General features: G+C 48.3%; 1 protein-coding gene across 9 annotated transcripts in view; it reads right to left on the reverse strand.

Annotated features, from left to right (window-relative positions):
* Nucleotides 1–1,190: 1,190 nt before the first annotated feature.
* Nucleotides 1,191–17,387, reverse strand: part of TSPAN17 (tetraspanin 17) — a 65,489-nt gene continuing 49,292 nt past the window's right edge. For 4 of the 9 annotated variants that reach the window (XM_077326315.1, XM_077326313.1, XM_077326312.1 and 1 more), the window contains 6 exons: nt 12,608–12,754; nt 10,822–10,992; nt 9,109–9,234; nt 8,324–8,371; nt 7,809–7,925; nt 1,198–4,290 (listed from right to left, as the gene is read on the reverse strand). In XM_077326315.1, the coding sequence (XP_077182430.1) occupies nt 4,225–4,290; nt 7,809–7,925; nt 8,324–8,371; nt 9,109–9,234; nt 10,822–10,992; nt 12,608–12,754 (675 nt within the window). In that variant the 3' untranslated portion in view covers nt 1,198–4,224. Of the gene's footprint in view, nt 4,291–7,808; nt 7,926–8,323; nt 8,372–9,108; nt 9,235–10,821; nt 10,993–12,607; nt 12,755–17,387 lie in introns of all 9 variants that reach the window. The other 5 variants (XM_077326307.1, XM_077326306.1, XM_077326309.1 and 2 more) reach the window with 3 other exon arrangements.

The following is a 17,387-nucleotide window of genomic DNA, read 5'->3' on the forward strand; positions in this document are numbered from 1 at the left end:
GGCTGAGAGAGCCCTGATATCACTGCTCGGTCAGAACAGTTTTATCAGTGCCGTGGCAAGCCCATATTCACCCAGCTGGCTGCATGTGGGGGAGTGCAGAATAGAACCAGGCTTGCTAGATTAGAAATCTGCACTCTTAACCACTACACCAAACTGGCTCTAACCACTACACCAAGAGGACAGGAAGGCCTGGAGGATCATTGTCCATGGGGTCACGATGGGTCAGACACAACTTCGCAACTAACAACAACAACGAAGACCAAACTAGACATGTTGCTTTTTTAAAGAGAAGAATGGACCTTGAATTTGAAACTAGAGCTCCTGCCTCATCCTCAAGGTAGTTTCCTGAGCAGAACTGGCTGGGGGAATCTCCCAATTTTTGCAGTTGCACAAATAGTATTCTGGCCGCACAAAGCAGAAAAACTGAAGGGAAAAACTCCCTCTTCTAAGTGATTTCAGCTCATGGAAATGGTATGGGGGCGTAAGCCCCCACCCACATCACAGTTCCAAGCTGAATTGTGCTCCCGCTGATATTTAAAATATTTTTCACAACTGCTGCAAGGCTGGAGGGAAACTGAGCTGGGTCCAAGAAGTCTGAACCTGATTCTTTAAAAACCATCACATTTGATTTGGCCCTAAATCTACTGAAGTCATTGGCTTTAACTGGGTGTAACTCTGCATAGGATGGCATCAAGGGAAGCCAAATGGGAAGGGTGTAAACTGCATAGAGCTTTTATTCCAACCCCAGGTCGATTCAGTCCCTGCCCTCTACACAGAATGCGATTTCCGTTTGGATTTGGGGCGATGTAAAATTTCCTTCTGAAGCAAGAAGGATTGATCCGGAGGGACCCTACCTTTATTGTGCAATATCTTAGAGTGCTTTTATGCTTCAATATATTTTAAAATCACATTGTTTTGAATCTGGGCTCTCCTCCGTGGTAGAGAACCCATGATTGGCCACAGGTAGTCATGTGACAAGCTTGCCTTAAAGGAGAAGCCCCTAATTTCTCTCAACTTCTGTTGGATTTTTTTTCTGCCTTCTTCGATCTTCTCCCCCCCCCCTTCAAGAAAAGAAAGGATTTTTTCCTGTCTCTTCTGACTTCTTGGATCCTCTCCCCCCCCCTTCAAGAAAACAAAGAAAGAGTCTCCATTTGCCTCCCCCCCCCCTCTTCTGAGCCTCCCTAACCACGTGCAGAACACTTTCCTGTTTCAATGGGGGGGGCGGGAGAGACTCGAGTTCAAATTGATCTGAATTCAACAGGATTGTCAATGGAATAAACAAAGTAAGTGCAGACTTTGCCCAGGTGTGCTTCCCAGGTTCTTTCCCCTCCTGTCGAAGTGAAACTTACAAAAGTTTCACATGTGCATGTACCTGATCAGCTTCCTTTTTTCTTAATGGTATTTTAGGTTCAGAGAGAAAAATGGGAGCATAAACATCTAAATAAAGAATATACCATTTGTCTTTATTACTTTTGAAGTCAGGCTGTGGATGTGGAAGGCGGCATTTTTGTAATGCTTTTGTGATAGGAATCTCTCCGTTTTGATGATGAGGTTTTCGATCATACTCATGTCTTGTTAAGTCATGCCTCCAGTTTATTTTCCCTGCAAATTACACTGTGGTGTTATCATCTGCTATGATTTGGTGGCCCAAATGGGTAAAGAGGGTATTTTAAAAATTTAAACAACTTCTGGCACTGGAAAAACACACACAAGATCATCATGCTCTATTGTTCCTTCAGTAGAATGGGATTTTCTTTCAGTAGTCAGACACAAATGACAACTAAGCCCATCCATTACAAGCAGCTTTGCAGACTAGGAAGGGTGCAGATACTACCTCTTACATATCTGGGACCCCTAAATAGCAGATCACAATATCACTATCTAACCTGGATGGTCCAAGCTAGCCCAATCTCGTCAGATTTCAGAAATTAAGCAGGATCGGCCCTGATTAGCATTTGGATGGGAGGCCAGCAAGGAAGTTCATGGTTGTTATGCAGGTGTAGGCCATGACAAACCACCTCTTAACATCTCTTGCCTTGAAAACCCACCGGGTTGCTATAAATTGCCACTCAAAGGCATTACCACCACCACCACCAGGAATCTCACACTGTAAACCATGTACAGCTGACAGAATAACATAAGAAGGAAATGATATAGATGTAATAAAGGCATAGTTTACCTGGGGAACAAGTCAACAACTTAGCATGGCAAAGATTGATCTGGCAACCAGTGTGGGGCATGGCTTACTGTGAATGGAACAAGTAGAACCATCTAAGCAGAAGGAGAGTCAGCTGAGATCTAACAAAAGAGCCCATGGTTTCTCCAGAAATGCATCTGTATAGTTAAGCCCTGGAACAGTTATGATACACTCAAGAACAGTCTTTTTGGAGTCGAAGAGTAAATCTCCTTAGCAAGTTTTCTTTTGCTCTCTGATTAAGATGGATGGGTTGATGCTTTTACATATGCAGTAGTTCGTTTTCGTTTTCGCACATGCTGACAGGTTCATAATAACTCTTTCTCTTCTCTGGGAGGGTTAGGAGGAGGAAGATGCTGCACAGCACATCATCCCACATGCCTCAGCTGCCAAAGGTGACAGTAAATAGGAAACCCACGGCAGACAGGAACTGGCTAAGCATCCTCATCCACCCCCTCCCATTCTTCTGCATAAAGGCTACATCTCTCCATGCAGCAGATGAGAAACACAACAGAGCTGGAGGAGGTGGGGGGGGGGGATGGCTGTGGTGAAGGAACACGAGTCTGCACTGCCCTCACATGGACAAAACCTGATACTGCAGCCCGTAAGGACGACACAGGAAAGAGGAATGCATAGATCCATCTTATGCAACAAGGAAATCACACCAAGAGGGGACAAGCTGTGGTTCAGTGGGTAAAGCATTCCCCTGCATCAACCCAAATACACAAACTCTAGCCTGATTCATGGGGGAGGGGTATAAAAACAAAACAGTACAACCATTTGGTAGGGGTTGCTTTATTGGGCACAGCAGATCTCAGACTCCCTCACGATTCAATCTGTCCTGTTAGCAGCAAAATCCAGGGGAGCAGAGCAGAATCCTATCTAAGAGAGAAGAAACAAGACCAGAAGGACAGACAAGCTCCTCAGCCAAAAAGCCTTGCTGCCATTTGCCAGGGCACTGTCCTCTGCCAGTCCATGAAGGAAGGGGCCAAGGAAAGGAAAGATCTACTTTGGGACAGCAGCAGCAGTGGGTCTTGTCTACTCCCCCCTTCCCTTCTATGGTAAGAAGAGGCATCAGAAAAGGCACCCCATAAGGACTGCCTATTTCTCACACAAGGAAATGGATGCTCCAATTAGTCACACGCACATACAAACATATACGTAATCTTTCTTTTTCGTTCAAATACACAAATGAACATTACCATCTGCTCATAGCCTTTTTTCATCTTTTTAAAATATAATGTCACATTTAGGGTTTTTTTTCCCCAATGTGGTTTTCACACATATTTCTGCTTTCTCTCAGAAGAGAAGTGTGGATGGCACCATCTGGGCACCTTCTACCCTGTCTTGAGGGGAACATGTAACCCAGCAGGTGCAGCTGAGGGTTGCTATGGTAAATTATGTTGTCCTATAGAACGCCTTTATTCCAGATCCCAAAGCAGGGCAAATGGAATCTAATCCTGTGATTCCATGGTAAGACAGGAGCACTCACTTTCACTTGGAACAAGGGAGCCCAACCTCTCATCCCCCTGTCCCAATCCCCAAATGGTGAGCAGGTCGGAGCCATGTTGGGTGAGGGGCCCAGAATTTCAAGTAGAGACTGGGGTAGGGACAGCAGGAGTTCAGCCACAGCCTTAACAGTAAGCCATGCCCCATCAACAGGGGATTTCAGCAGCAACCTACAGAAGCCAGAGGAGCCTCTATCTCAGCTGGGCTCCAGATGCCTCTGGTCTGCAGGTGACACCCCTAGCTCCACAGACCATACCATGGGGGAGGGATCCCTGAACAGAATGGCCTATACAAATACAATTCACATTGCCACCCTCACAACTAAGAAGAGAAAGCTGTGGAAGGGCACCAGGCAGCCATTAACACTGGTAGCATTTGCTCCATACAAACACTCATAGATACACACACGCCCCGCTGCTTGATGGTCAAGCATCCCCCAGTGGTGGTGGCTGGGACCGTGGCTTCAATCCTGCAGAGGGCGCTGTGAGTCTGTGGAAGTCGGCACAGGCCCCGTTCGGCCGTCACCAGTTGGCCTTCACGGCATTGATGTCGCTTACTAGGTTCTGAGCTAAGCAGATACCAAAGATCTGAAAGAGAAAGTTGGGGATGAGAATGAGGTGTATGGAGAGAGACATGTTTATGTTCTCTCTCTCACACACACACACATGCACACACACACTCACAAGAACATACTTGCAGAAGGTCAGTGTTGGATTAGGACCTGGGAGACTGTATGGGAAAATAATGCAGAAGATATTGTTACGAGGAGCTAGTGACAGGCTTTTGTCCTTTCTCACATCACATAGATCTGTTCCCTCCATTTTGTATGGGTCTAGAAGCAGGCCTTGCTTTTAGTTTTCTTGCTAAAATGCAGCTGTAAGCGGCAAGAATTGCTCACATGTAAATGTGCTTATCTCAACCTTTTGAACTTGGACACAGGAAGCTGGGGGAAGATTCACATGATCTCAGCTCATAAAAAACAGGTGGCATGTTATAATTGGGAGACATCACGGGCCTCTGTTTTCCTTATGAAAAATACTCCTAATATGATGTATTGGGAAGTAAGAGCCCTCCCCTGTTTGGGGTTTTTAGTTGTAGTTTAAAAACTAGTTGTTAGCTGAACACTGGGAGCTCAGTGTAGGTCGGCCCCAGATGCTACACATCCCTGGCCAGGGGACACAATTTCTGCTGCTGACCGGGCACCCAGTGGCTGATTAGAAATTAGAAACTGATTATTAGGTGAGTATGAAGGGGTGGGATTGGATTTGATGTTGATTGATGAAAATCTGTGTTGCAATTGCATGCTAATTATTATACTAAATAAATCACAACTCATCTATCTCTACACCAGTGTGCTTATTGCTTCCAAATCCTAATAGAAGAACCATTTGCCACTTTGACCTGGCAAGACAGAGACCCAAATTCAAATCTCCACTCTGCCAAGGAAGCCCCTTTGTAACAACAGCAATTATATTTTTGACACAAATTATTTCAAAGCCGCCTCTAATTTCCCAGCCCAGGGGTCATGGTGGTCATGGTGGTACAGATGTTGAGGCTTGGCTGATGTTTTGGGCAGAGAGGCCTGAATTTTGGTATCATTGGGCGTCTCAATCTTTCTCAGCCTGACTACTGTGGTTCTTATCCACTTTCCTCTGCTATTGTTGTGAGGATAAAATGCAGAAGAGAAGAACAATGCGTTGTAGCAACCTACTTTGGGACTCCATTGGGGAGAGGGACAGGATATGAAAACTGCTGAGGAGGCTCTCTAGTTGTGAGTCTTTCCACAGATGGAATGAAGGTGGAGGCTAACATTAAATCCTGACGAACTTTCCCATTTCAAGAAAGCAGCAGATAAAAAACAAAGCAGATCTAGAGGTAAAAAGGAGCCAAAAGGGAAGAATCCACACCCTCTGCTCTCCAGTTTGGTGTAGTGGTTAGGAGTGTGGACTTCTAATCTGGCATGCCAGGTTCGATTCTGCGCTCCCCCACATGCAACCAGCTGGGTGACCTTGGGCTCGCCACAGCACTGATAAAACTGTTCTGACCGAGCAGTGATATCAGGGCTCTCTCAGCCTCACCCACCCCACAGGGTGTCTGTTGTGGGGAGAGGAATGGGAAGGCGACTGTAAGCCGCTTTGAGCCTCCTTCGGGTAGAGAAAAGTGGCATATAAGAACCAACTCTTCTTCTTCTTCTTCTTCTTCTTCTTCCTGGCTTAAGCCATCACAATTGTGAGGCTGCAAGGCTGGCACAAGACATTTTGGGATCTGGAGGCTGGAATCATTACCTACAAGGGAAGACAATCCACTGGGAAGTCCTGCTGTATAAACTCTATTGCTCTTATTCCTATCCTTAACTAGAGTTATATATATGCCACCCTCCCAGCAAACTGCCTCTGAAGCTACAATCATTGTGCACAAGACAGCTCTCCTATGGGCTCTGCCCTACTCTCTCTGCTCCCTTTAATTTTACCCCAAATCTCCTTCTGCCTTGTGTGGCAGAAACCCTTTCTGGGTGGGCAGGCTTCACAGTCACTTTCTCCTCACCAAAAGTTAGTTTGTGCAGTCATTTCATGGTAAGGTTAACTGGAAGACATCCTTGACAGTCAGCCCTAGGAGTGTGCCAAAAAAAAAAAATGTTCCTTGGGCTGTGAATTTAGTGAATTAAAAAAATAGGAGACCTGATCATGTAACTCTAAATTCTGATCCGATCCAGCCCAGTGCACTAGAAGGCATATTTTGTGGCCGAGGGAATGCCTGAAAGATGGAGAAACTATCCCCTTCCAATACATTTCAACTTTTGGGGCCATTCCACACGACTTTAATATAGCACTAGTCTTACATTTTGTTTTTGCCACTAAAACTGCGTTCCGCATGACGTCGGGAGCAATCTGCAACACTCCTGCAACACTAGCGCCAAAATCGCTTTGTTGTAGCGATTTTCAGGGAATCGGGAAAAGTGGATTCACCCTCAGAAAATCGCTACACTCTTGCCAACAACCTGCAACACTTGCGAAAAAGACATGTGTGCTCTCAATGTTGCAGTTGCAACAAAGTCCCTCCCCCTGGCTCTCTCCTCCAAACTTGCTGCGAAGCGATCGCCATTTTTTTCCCTCGGAGTGGGGAAATCAACAAACCAGCGAGGCTCCATTCACCCAGAGAGGCTTCTCCGGCTACAGTCCCTCCACAGAAGTGCTTTAAAGCTCCCCTAAGTCCCCAAGCACAACACAGCCCCCTGTTCGCCAGTTCCCTTTAATTTCGGCCAAAAATTGCGCCCGTGCGGGGGGGGGGATTTTTTTCCCACTTGGGGTAGTGTGGTAATGATGAATCACCAGCTCACATGCCAGCTAGATGGGTCTCTCGGTTGTAACGAATCAAGGCATATTCGTTGCAACTTGTGTGTTTTTCTTTTTTTTTAACTGTGCTTAAAGGGAAAGGGGCTTTTCGGGAGCATGATAACAACCGCCCATTGGCTGTTCCATTTGATTGATGGCCAGGGGCGGGAACAAGCACAGAAAAAAATTGCTTATTTTCTAGCGATTCCTGTGAGACCGGAAACCTGTGGGGAACTAATGAAACGCTACTGGATTGCACTAGAAATAAAGGTATGCGGAATGCCGAGATTCCACTATTTAAAATAGCGTTTACGCTTTGTGAAAGCAATTGGTAACATTGGTCCTTGTGCGGAATGGCCCTTGGAGTTGCTCAGCTAAGGAAGGAGAAAAGCAAGGGAAACAACCCAAATGCCAGTCACCTTTCTCTGAGTGGTAATTTCTAATGTGTTTTCACGCCAGAATGATAGAGGAAGGAGTCACGCCAGGACCAGGATGCCTCAGCAACCTCCACAACAATAACCAGCCTTTGACTACTTCCCAGGAGGGCAATGTTCCAGAAAAGCTTCACTGAGAGATTAGCCAGTGAAGCTCACCTTGGAAATAATTTGAGAGAGTACTAGGTTTATCTAAGCAATCTTTGTCTTGCTTGGGATTAATGCAGTGTTGAATCCAGATGTCCTGTAAGCATCCTTACTATAAAATCTGACATCCCGTGCCCCACGAAAACATTCCAGCACAGTCATCAACAACCTTAACATCTCAGGAAAAAATACCTGCAGCAGGGCAATGCCCACAAAGGTCCCAGCCACCACAATGAGGTTGTCCTGGAGCCATTTCTCGAACTGGACAGCACATCCCTTTGTATGGATGAAAGTCTGTTGCTCCAGCTCCTGCAAAGGGTGAGTGTAGGTAGGTGAGCAGCCCTGGAAGCTCTGAGAATAATATTTAGGAAATAAAATACTCCTGACCTAAACAGTGCCTCTACATTCAATGGCCCAAATGCCATCTGTTACCACAGCAATCTGTCTCAAAACTGAGCACCCATCCAGACCCATAACCTCCAATTAAAATCCAGCTGGAGGTGGCTTGGTTTTTAACTTGTTACTTGACCTGTAACCTACTAAAGGTCACTGACAGTGACACTCTTCTAAATCTATTGAAGGCAGTAAGTTTAGAGGCGTTTAACTCTGTAGGATCGCATGGCAATTTCCGATGTCTTTTGTCTTATGGCCACAGCCCATCCAACATATCCCAGCAGGCTCCTCCCGTCATGGCCCCTGGCTCTTACCAATTTAAGGCGGACATCGTAGCCACACTGGGTGTTGAGAACGTCCTCCTGGAGAAAAGCAGACAAAGCTGACCAAGCCACTCAACAGCCACTTCTCTGGAAGAGACTTATAGCTACTTTCCCCAGCATGTTATTTGGCAACCCATATCCTCTGAAACAGCTCAACCAGACTCCTCTAGCTCTTCACCAGCAGCAGTCCAAGAGCACATGTAGCTGTGCCTGTCCATCTAATACAGTAATTTTGGGCCAAACTGGCTCAGAACCTGATATGGCCTATTACATACCCTAAACATGGACTTGTTCTGTCCAGCAGTTAACAAAGGTAAAGGTATCTCCTGTGTAAGCACCGAGTTATGTCTGACCCTTGGGGTGACGCCCTCTAGCGTTTTCATGGCAGACTCAATACGGGGTGGGTTGCCAGTGCCTTCCCCAGTCATTATCGTTTACCCCCCAGCAAGCTGGGTACTCATTTTACCGACCTCGGAAGGATGGAAGGCTGAGTCAACCTTGATCCGGTTGCTGGGATTGAACTCCCAGCCTCATGGTCAGAGCTTCAGACAGCATGTCTGCTGCCTTACCACCCTGCGCCACAAGAGGCTCTCCAGCAGTTAATATAGCATGTCCAATTTCAAGTGTGTCCTCCGCAGAAGCAGATGCTATCTGGATCTAGCAAAAACATGAAGCTCCATCCTATCCATCCTAATGAGATTGGTGGTTTCTGGAGTTAAATGTGGGACTTTTTGCTCATTCTTCTTGCTCCAGATTCCATTGAAAAGAAACCTTACCGCAGGATCTTTGACACAGCAGGAAAAGGGGACTCCACAGCGCTCCCGGCTGGGATTGGAGTCAGTGCAGTTGAAGTAGATATTGAAGTTCCAGTCATTTGGCCCATGAGCACCACAGCAAGACCACTGCAGAGGGAAACACAGTTATATTCGGATGAGGATCCAGCCAAAAGCCATGTCTTCCAGCAGTACTAACACATGCACTAATGTACATGTACAGAACTGGATCTAACTGGTGAACCTACTTCTCTGGAATGAAAGAGCACTGCATGGGGCAAGGCCTTTAGACCGTTTACAAGTCACATGAAGACAACACAAACTGTCTCTGTTTAATGAGCCCAGATGGTGAGACTGACTCTCATTCAATCCTTTCACATCCCACACGAATTTACCAGAGGGAGCTACTGCAAACAAGGGATACCTGGAGGAACAGCCAGACAAAGGGTGTCATTTGTACACTGGCGCTGAAACTCTGCCCTGGGGCTTAGAGTGGTGTACCTCCCTGGAATCTAATCAGTAGCAGGGCTGCCTTCAGGAGCCAGCTTGGTGTAGTGGTGTGGACTTCTAATCTGGTGAGCCGGGTTCGATTCTGCACTCCCCCACATGCAGCCAGCTGGGTGACCTTGGGCTCGCCAGGGCACTGATAAAACTGTTCTGACCGAGCAGTGATATCAGGGCTCTCTCAGCCTCACCCACCTCTCAGGGTGTCTATTCTGGGGAGAGGAAAGAAAGGTAATTGAAAGCTGCTTTGAGTCTCCTTTGGGCAGGGAAAAGTGGCATATAAGGATCAACTCTTCTTCAGTAATATCAGGGCTATCTCAGCCTCACCCACCTCACAGGTTGTCTGTTCTGGAGAGAGGAAAGGGAAGGTAAACATAAGCCGCTTTGAGAGTCCTTTGGGTAGAGAAAAGTGGCATACAAGAACCAACTCTTCTTCTTCTTCTTCTTCTTCTTCTTCTAGTGATATGGGGAGGATAGTCCTTGGGGGGGGGGCAGGGGGGTGGCAAAGACCAAGCATTTACAAAACCACTTTTAAAACCTGACTGATTTTAGAATTCTAAGGAAGCAGGACTAGAAAGGATCTTCAGGGAAATGTTTGCAATCACCCACTCACAGAAGGCAAGTTGTTAATAAAGTTCATAAAGTTGCACTGGTAAAGGACAATAGACTGGCCTATGCTACTATGTCACTGCCTACTACTGGCAGTATGCTTTGCCTATGTACTGCTATGTTTAAATGCTTGCACTTTGTTTTAGCTTTGCTTGAGATTTCTGTTTGCATCCAGATTTCTACAGTCCAAACCTATGGCACTGTAAACTGGGGGTCTCATGCCATTGACCAGGTGTGTGATTTATGCTACGTAATCCACCAGGAGTCTCAGTGAGAAAGGTGAACTATAAATTATATAAATAAATTCATTTCAAGCACTCATGCTTACGCTTACTTTCCACATAAGGAAGGGATTGTCCCAAAAGCCTTCTGGGAACTGAGATTTTGGAGAGTGGTGGCTTTGGCAGGAAGTGTCTGAAGAAGTCAGCTGAGGGACCAGGAGACCTTTGGAACAGTGAGGTGGTGGAGCCAGAGAAGTGCAGAACAATGGCAGGAATGCCTCAAGATGCTTTGCAGAATGATTCTCAAGATGCCCTGTGACACCCTGGGAGCTTTCTGAATAGGGTAAAGGGCATGGTGCTCAGGGTAATCTGCACAACTCACATATTCCTGAGCAAAGTCAATGAGGTTCTGCAAGTCAATGTCATCCCGGTAGGCCTTGACGTTGTTGTTGATGAAGAAGTTTAGCTGGTCTTTGATCCAATCCTTGAAGATGAAGGCCAGGATGCCGGCTGTCAGTTCCAGGAAAAATATAAGCCCCAGGAACACTGAGAACTGAGAGGAAAGCAGGTACAGGGAGAGACCCTGGGTGTCCAAGCAGTTTAGGAGTATCAAGGAGAACCATTGATTCATTCTGCAGCAGGATGAAAATCACCTTTACACTGACTGGCCATCCAGCACTAAGGGGAAAATTGCATGGCTGAAAAAAATGGCATCTCAGCCACAGCAATCTCAAACATACAGCTTGAATAATGAGCCCTCATCTTGCCCACTTCTTCTATGACTAGGAATTCCCTCCACTGCAGTGGAAAGAAATCAAGTTATTATTACTGAGCTTACTCCGTTAGGAAAGGTATAGAAAAAACAGACTTCCATAGCGTCAGGAACAGACTATATACATTCTGGTTACAATCCAGTTTGGTGTAGTGGTTAGGAGTGCGGACTTGTAATCTGGCATGCCAGGTTCGATTCTGCGCTCCTCCACATGCAACCAGCTGGGGGACCTTGGGCTCATCACAGCACTGATAAAACTGTTCTGACCGAGCAGTGATATCAGGGCTCTCTCAGCCTCACCCACCCCACAGGGTGTCTGTTGTGGGGAGAGGAATGGGAAGGCGACTGTAAGCAGCTTTGAGCCTCCTTCGGGTAGGGAAAAAGCGGCATATAAGAACCAACTCTTCTTCTTCTTCTTCCTCCTATTCTGCCCTTCATTCTATATCCCACTCCCCTTGCATCCAAGAATATTAATGTTGTTGGGTTTTTTCATCCTGGCATATAGGCACTCTACATACTGGGCACACTGGGAGAATTCCATTATGTTTAGCCAGTGAGTGTCTGTTAACAGAACCTCTCTCAGTCAGTCAGTCAGTCAGTCAGTCAGTCAGTCAGTGCCTCTGCTTCTATGTACTCATGTGTTTAAGACAGAGTTAGTGTTTCAGTAAGTTACTGTGACAAAAAGAAGAATGTTATGAACAAAGTTTGCCTTCGTAGGAATACATGGGACTGAATCTATGTTTGTTATTACAATTTCACCAATTGAGAAGAAAAGAGAAAAGTCTGTCAGCTGTACAAGAAATGTTCTTAGTGTTCATAAACTGTGAATATAAGAGTAACATGTTTAAGTTACTCAAAGAAAACTGAATGATTATTTTGAGAAAAGGAATAACTGCCCAAGTGAAATTCAAACTGATCTTATTCTATACAGCAATACTGCCACGAAAGAAAATATCCCTACTTACTCAGTCTGGGATTCTGTGAAGTCTAAAGACCATCACATTAATTTATTCTCATATTCAACAAGGTTTTTTTTATTTTAAATCATGAATCCAGCCCAAAATTCAATTTTTACAATCTGCACCTCTTCTGTTGTACTTCTGCCATTCTAAGCAGTAAATCCTGATTGCCACCCTTAGTTTACCCTAATCCTTCCTGTGCTGCCAACAGAATGCACACAAATCTCTGTGTGCAGGTGTGGCTTTCCTTTATCCTTAGCTCCCCCAGCCTAATGAGGCTGGATCAAAATATTCCTGTCTAAAACAGCAGTACTACAAGTGAAGAAGTGAGGCTGGAAAAGAGTGTTGCTTGTTTAAATCCACAATGAGCTCATGGCTGCACTGCAACTGAAACCAGAGATGTCAACATCTTATCCACCCTCCAGGAAGAGACTTACAAACTTGAGAAGGAAAGTATTCTCCCTCAAGGCCCCGATGCAGCCTGCGAAGCCCAGCACGAACATCACCCCTCCAACCACAAGGAACAGCCAGACAGGGTCAAAGCCGCCCAAGTCTGTGATGGACGACAGATTGGAAAGCACACCCTGTGGACAGAAAGGAACTCAGGGTGAGGGAAAGGTGACTGAACTCCATTCAGCAGCCAAAGTACCTTGTAGCCAAAGTCAAGCCTCACTCAAAGGAAAAGACACCATTGGCCCAACCTGGGCTTCATATGTCATGTCTCTCCCCTTTTGCTGCTTTTATTTTCTGCTCTCTGCCGTTACTTAGTTTTGTTTCTGTTGCTTCATCCACGTGTGTGGCTTTATAGCTTTTGCCTAGTGCCCTGAAATTGGATTATTATGCCCTAAGGTACCTGCTGCTCTTAGTTATGGCTTTATGGATTGATTTTGATGTTACATTGTTTTACAGGATTGGCCCTATTTTTCCCTGTCAGCTGGATCACAAATTTGCCAGACAAAAAACAACCCCCCAGCTTTCTTCTGATGTCATATGATCATGCGTGCACACAGCTATCAGATTGCAGCAGTGTTCAGATGGGAAACGGCTGGCATCAACAGCTGGAATCAGGAGAGGAGAGGGAACCCCACCTTGGCAGGTGGGGGGAGGGCTTTGCAGGATGCAGACTTTCTATATCCAACACTGAGAATGAAGAAAGGTAGAGCAGGGATACATTTCTAGTAAATTATAGCACCATGAATACATACTGAACACGTTATATTAGCGGTATGCTCCCAATCTTAAAATCCTTTTGCTTATTGAGCTAGGAGGCTGTGGCAGCTCTTCTCCTCTTCCTCAGTATCTACCACCACCCTCTCCAACCTCCTCTTCTTCAGGTGATAGGTTGTGTATAGGTCAAGACATCACAACAATAATAGAATCATAGAGTTGGAAGGGACCATACAGGCCATCTAGTCCAACCCCCTGCTCAACGCAGGATTAGCCCTAAGCATCCTAAAGCATCCAAGAAAAGTGTGTATCCAACCTTTGCTTGAAGACTGCCAGTGAGGGGGAGCTCACCACCTCCTTAGGCAGCCTATTCCACTGCTGAACTACTCTGACTGTGAATTTTTCTCCCCTGATATCTAGCCTATATTGTTGTACTTGTAGTTTAAACCCATTACTGCGCATCCTTTCCTCTGCAGCCAACGGGAACATCTCATCTCTTTTAAAATCTACAGAAAGGAGGGAGGAAAAGAAGGAGGGAGAAGGAGAAAGAATGGAGAGAAAGTGAGGGGGAGAGAGGAAGGAAAAGAGGGAGGGAGAGGGGGATGGAGGGAGGAAGAGAAAGGAAGGGAGAGAAAGGGAGGGAGAGGGAGGGAGAAGGGAGGAAGGGAGAGAAAGAGGGAGGGAGAGGTTCTTTCCCTCAAACATGCAGCCCACAGGGCTAATCAAAGGAGAACGTTTTTATTTATAGTATAAACAAATTACTGAGGAAAGCAAAGTATAAGAAACAATGTTTCACTTCCAGGGACCCTTGAACTGAGATCCTATTCCTACAACTGAGATCATCCTTAACACGCCCGCGGCGCCGTGGGTGCCGCGGACTAAATAATTCGTTAAGCCCTCAGGCGGAGGGCTTTGTCCGTGATGAGGAAGGGGCCTAATTGGCCCCTTCCTCCTGGATGTCAGGATTGTAGAATCTCTGTCATAAATTAGCCTGAGTTCCTCCATGTCAGTTATACTGCTTGATTGGGCCTGGCGCCTGCTTGCCCTGGCCTTGTAGTTTGTAAGCTATAAAGTAGAGTAGTGATGTTATGTTAACCTTTATCTTGTTGTGGGCTCACAGGGTTGTTGTCACCTCTCTCAAGGCTGGGAGAATGGAATCCTGTTGTTTTAACACACATGTCTTTTCTCTCCTACCCCCCTCCTTGGGAACTGTCAAGTTTTGGGCGGGAGAAATGTATTGATAAGCTGGGGCAAATCTGGCCTCTGGTCAGATTTGACTTTCAGTCCAATGCGTATAGTGCTAATCAATAAAACTCTTTTCTTTTGAATAAGTTTTGTTGTGAGTTTCCTGTGCGTCTGACATCAAGTCAAATCTCACAACTCCTTTCACCTGCGAAAATGCAGGGCGAGGGACATACTTTTTCTGAGCAGGGAGAGGGCCTGGATTGGGACCTTTCCCAGGGCGACGGCGCCAGTGCAGGGCCGTACAGCTCGGGCATGCTGAGGGCAATTTCGGGGACAACCCCGGGGCCCGAGGAATTTTTGGAACGACACGTCACCCAGCGTAGGCGATTGTCGAGGTACGACCGCCCTACTGGGGACGAAGTGTGGCCGGAGCACCTGGCACTGCCTAGCTACGGACTGGAGCCTGTGGGTGAGACGCAGGACTTGCAGTACAAGCTGGACAGGGTGACCAACTGGCTGCAGGACCTTTCGGGTCGGTTGGATCCGGAGGAGAAACGCCGGACACAACGCCTGTTGAAGGAAGTGCTCGGTGGTGGTGCACACGATACCAGCGGGCGCAGAGCGAGCGGTGGGCTTGCCCTGCGGGAGCACGGCATGGCGGACACACAAGCAGCAGCGGATGCTGAAGCGGTGGCCAGAGCCAGAGCGCAGCTGGAGATCGAGGCGGAGGCTGCGGCGCGGGCGAGAGCGCAGAGGGAAAGAGAAAACGAAGACGAGGAGCGAGAGGACGCGGGTGGCGCTGGCGGCGACGGAGCCGGAGGCGACGGAGCCAGAGGCGACGGCGCGGACGGAGACGCTGAGGCAGCGGCGGCGGCAGCAGCGGCGGCGGCGGCGGCGGCGGACGTTGCGGGAGCCGAGGCGGCAGCAGCTGCAGCGGCGCGAGAAGCAGCGGCGGCGGCCGCGCGGGCAGCAGAGGCGGCGAGGGTGGCAGATCGAGCGAGAGTGGCGGCGGGACGAGGACGGGGCATCGGCCGGGGTGCAAGGCCCCTGGTCCCAGCTCCGGCGCCAGCGGAATGGGGCCCAGGGCACCTACCCCCCCACCTCCGTGGAGTGGAGATGCGGAGCACCTATAAATTCAAGGCTAAGTTTTCGGGGAACCCCGCAGAATTTCCTACGTTCCTGGTGCATCTCCAGGCCTACATGATGGACATGGGTTTTACGTTCCATGACGACGCCGAGCGGGTGCGTTTTGTGGGGCAGGCCCTAGAAGGCAAGGCTGCCAAATGGTTCCTGGACTTGTACCGTTATCATCCCCAAGCCATCCGTAATTACAACCACTTCCTGCGAGCCATGCGCCAGATGTATGTGGAGCCGTTCGAACGGGAGACGGCAGAGAAGAAACTCAGGGCTCACCGGCAAGGAAAATTGTCAGTGGTTGAGTATGCCAGGGAATTTAAGGAGCTGGCGTCTTCGGTGCCTGACTGGACCGAACCCCAACGCGTACTGGCGTTTGTGGGGGGCCTCGATCCCACTCTGGCTGACAAATGCCTCCTTTTGGAAGACCCGCTTACCGTCGACGGGTGGGTCCAATTGGCTGGAGAGATGGAAAATCGATTGGAGCGGGCCTCGATGATTCAGGTCTTAGCGGGTAAAACTGTGGCGAAGACTTCCACCCCGGCGAAAGTCAAGCCCCGTGCGAAGCTGGAGCCGACGGAGCGCACCCGGCGCATGGCGAAAGGGCTGTGCTTGGGTTGCGGCCAAGCGGGGCATTTTCTCGCACAATGCCCGTCAAAAGCGGGATCGACACCGAGAGCCGTGAATAGCCCCCCAACGAAAGCTCAGCCCACCAAGAAAGCCGCTCCGAAGAAAAGTGCCAAGTCCCTGCTGGTGCCTGTGGCTGCCGTACCGGCAGTGGACGACTCGGAGGAAGGTAGCGAGCCGGAGGAGGAGGACCAAGCCGAGGCGCAGTCGGGAAACGAGGACGGTCTGCTGTAAAGGCGCCCCGCCAGCAGGCCGCCAACAGGGGCAAACGCGCGGTGAGTGATTCCCCCTTGCTGCTCTTACCTGCCAATCTCTCCAACCCCAAGTCAGGGAAAACAGTGGGTGTCCGATGTATCGTGGACTCGGGGTGCACTCAATCATTAGTGAGCCCGGCGCTGGCCGAGACTTTGGGGGTGGGAAAGGTGTCGCTGAAAGAACCCTTGCCAATCACCCAATTAGATGGGAAATGTGCCCCCGGAGGGGAAGCCACGGCTAAAACGCGCCCAATGGACTTGGACATAAAAAAACATTGGGAGCAAATCCAACCTTTGGTAGCCCCTCACTCTGCCTTCCCTTGCGTGTTGGGGTTGGATTGGCTGAAGGAACATGACCCCCTAGTGAAATGGAAAGAAGGGACTGTGGAGTTCACCTCGCCCGCTTGCGAGCAGCACGCGCGGGCGCGGAGTCCCCCGAGCTCGGGGGTTGTGGCCGCATTGGGATCCGGGGGGGCAGCGCTTCCTCCCGAGTATCGGGACTTTGCTGATGTGTTCGCGGAGGTGGAGTGCAACCAACTTCCTCCCCATCGTAAAACTGACTGTGCAATTGAATTGAAGAAGGGGGAACCCCTCCCCAAAGCCAAGCTTTACTCCATGAGCCCGCGGGAAATGGCGGAGCTCAGGGAATTTTTGGATAAAAACTTGGCGAGGGGCTTTATTAGACCAGCCACATCGTCCTTGGCGGCCCCGGTCCTCTTTGTGAAAAAGAAAGACGATTCACTGCGCTTGTGCACCGACTACCGGGGTTTGAACGCAGTCTCCACATGCAACGCCTACCCGCTCCCCCTGATAAAGGACTTATTAGGCCACTTGGGGAAGGCGCGAATCT

The sequence above is a fragment of the Paroedura picta genome, chromosome 3 (genome assembly GCF_049243985.1).
Source record: "Paroedura picta isolate Pp20150507F chromosome 3, Ppicta_v3.0, whole genome shotgun sequence".
Taxonomy (NCBI): Eukaryota; Metazoa; Chordata; class Lepidosauria; order Squamata; family Gekkonidae; genus Paroedura; species Paroedura picta.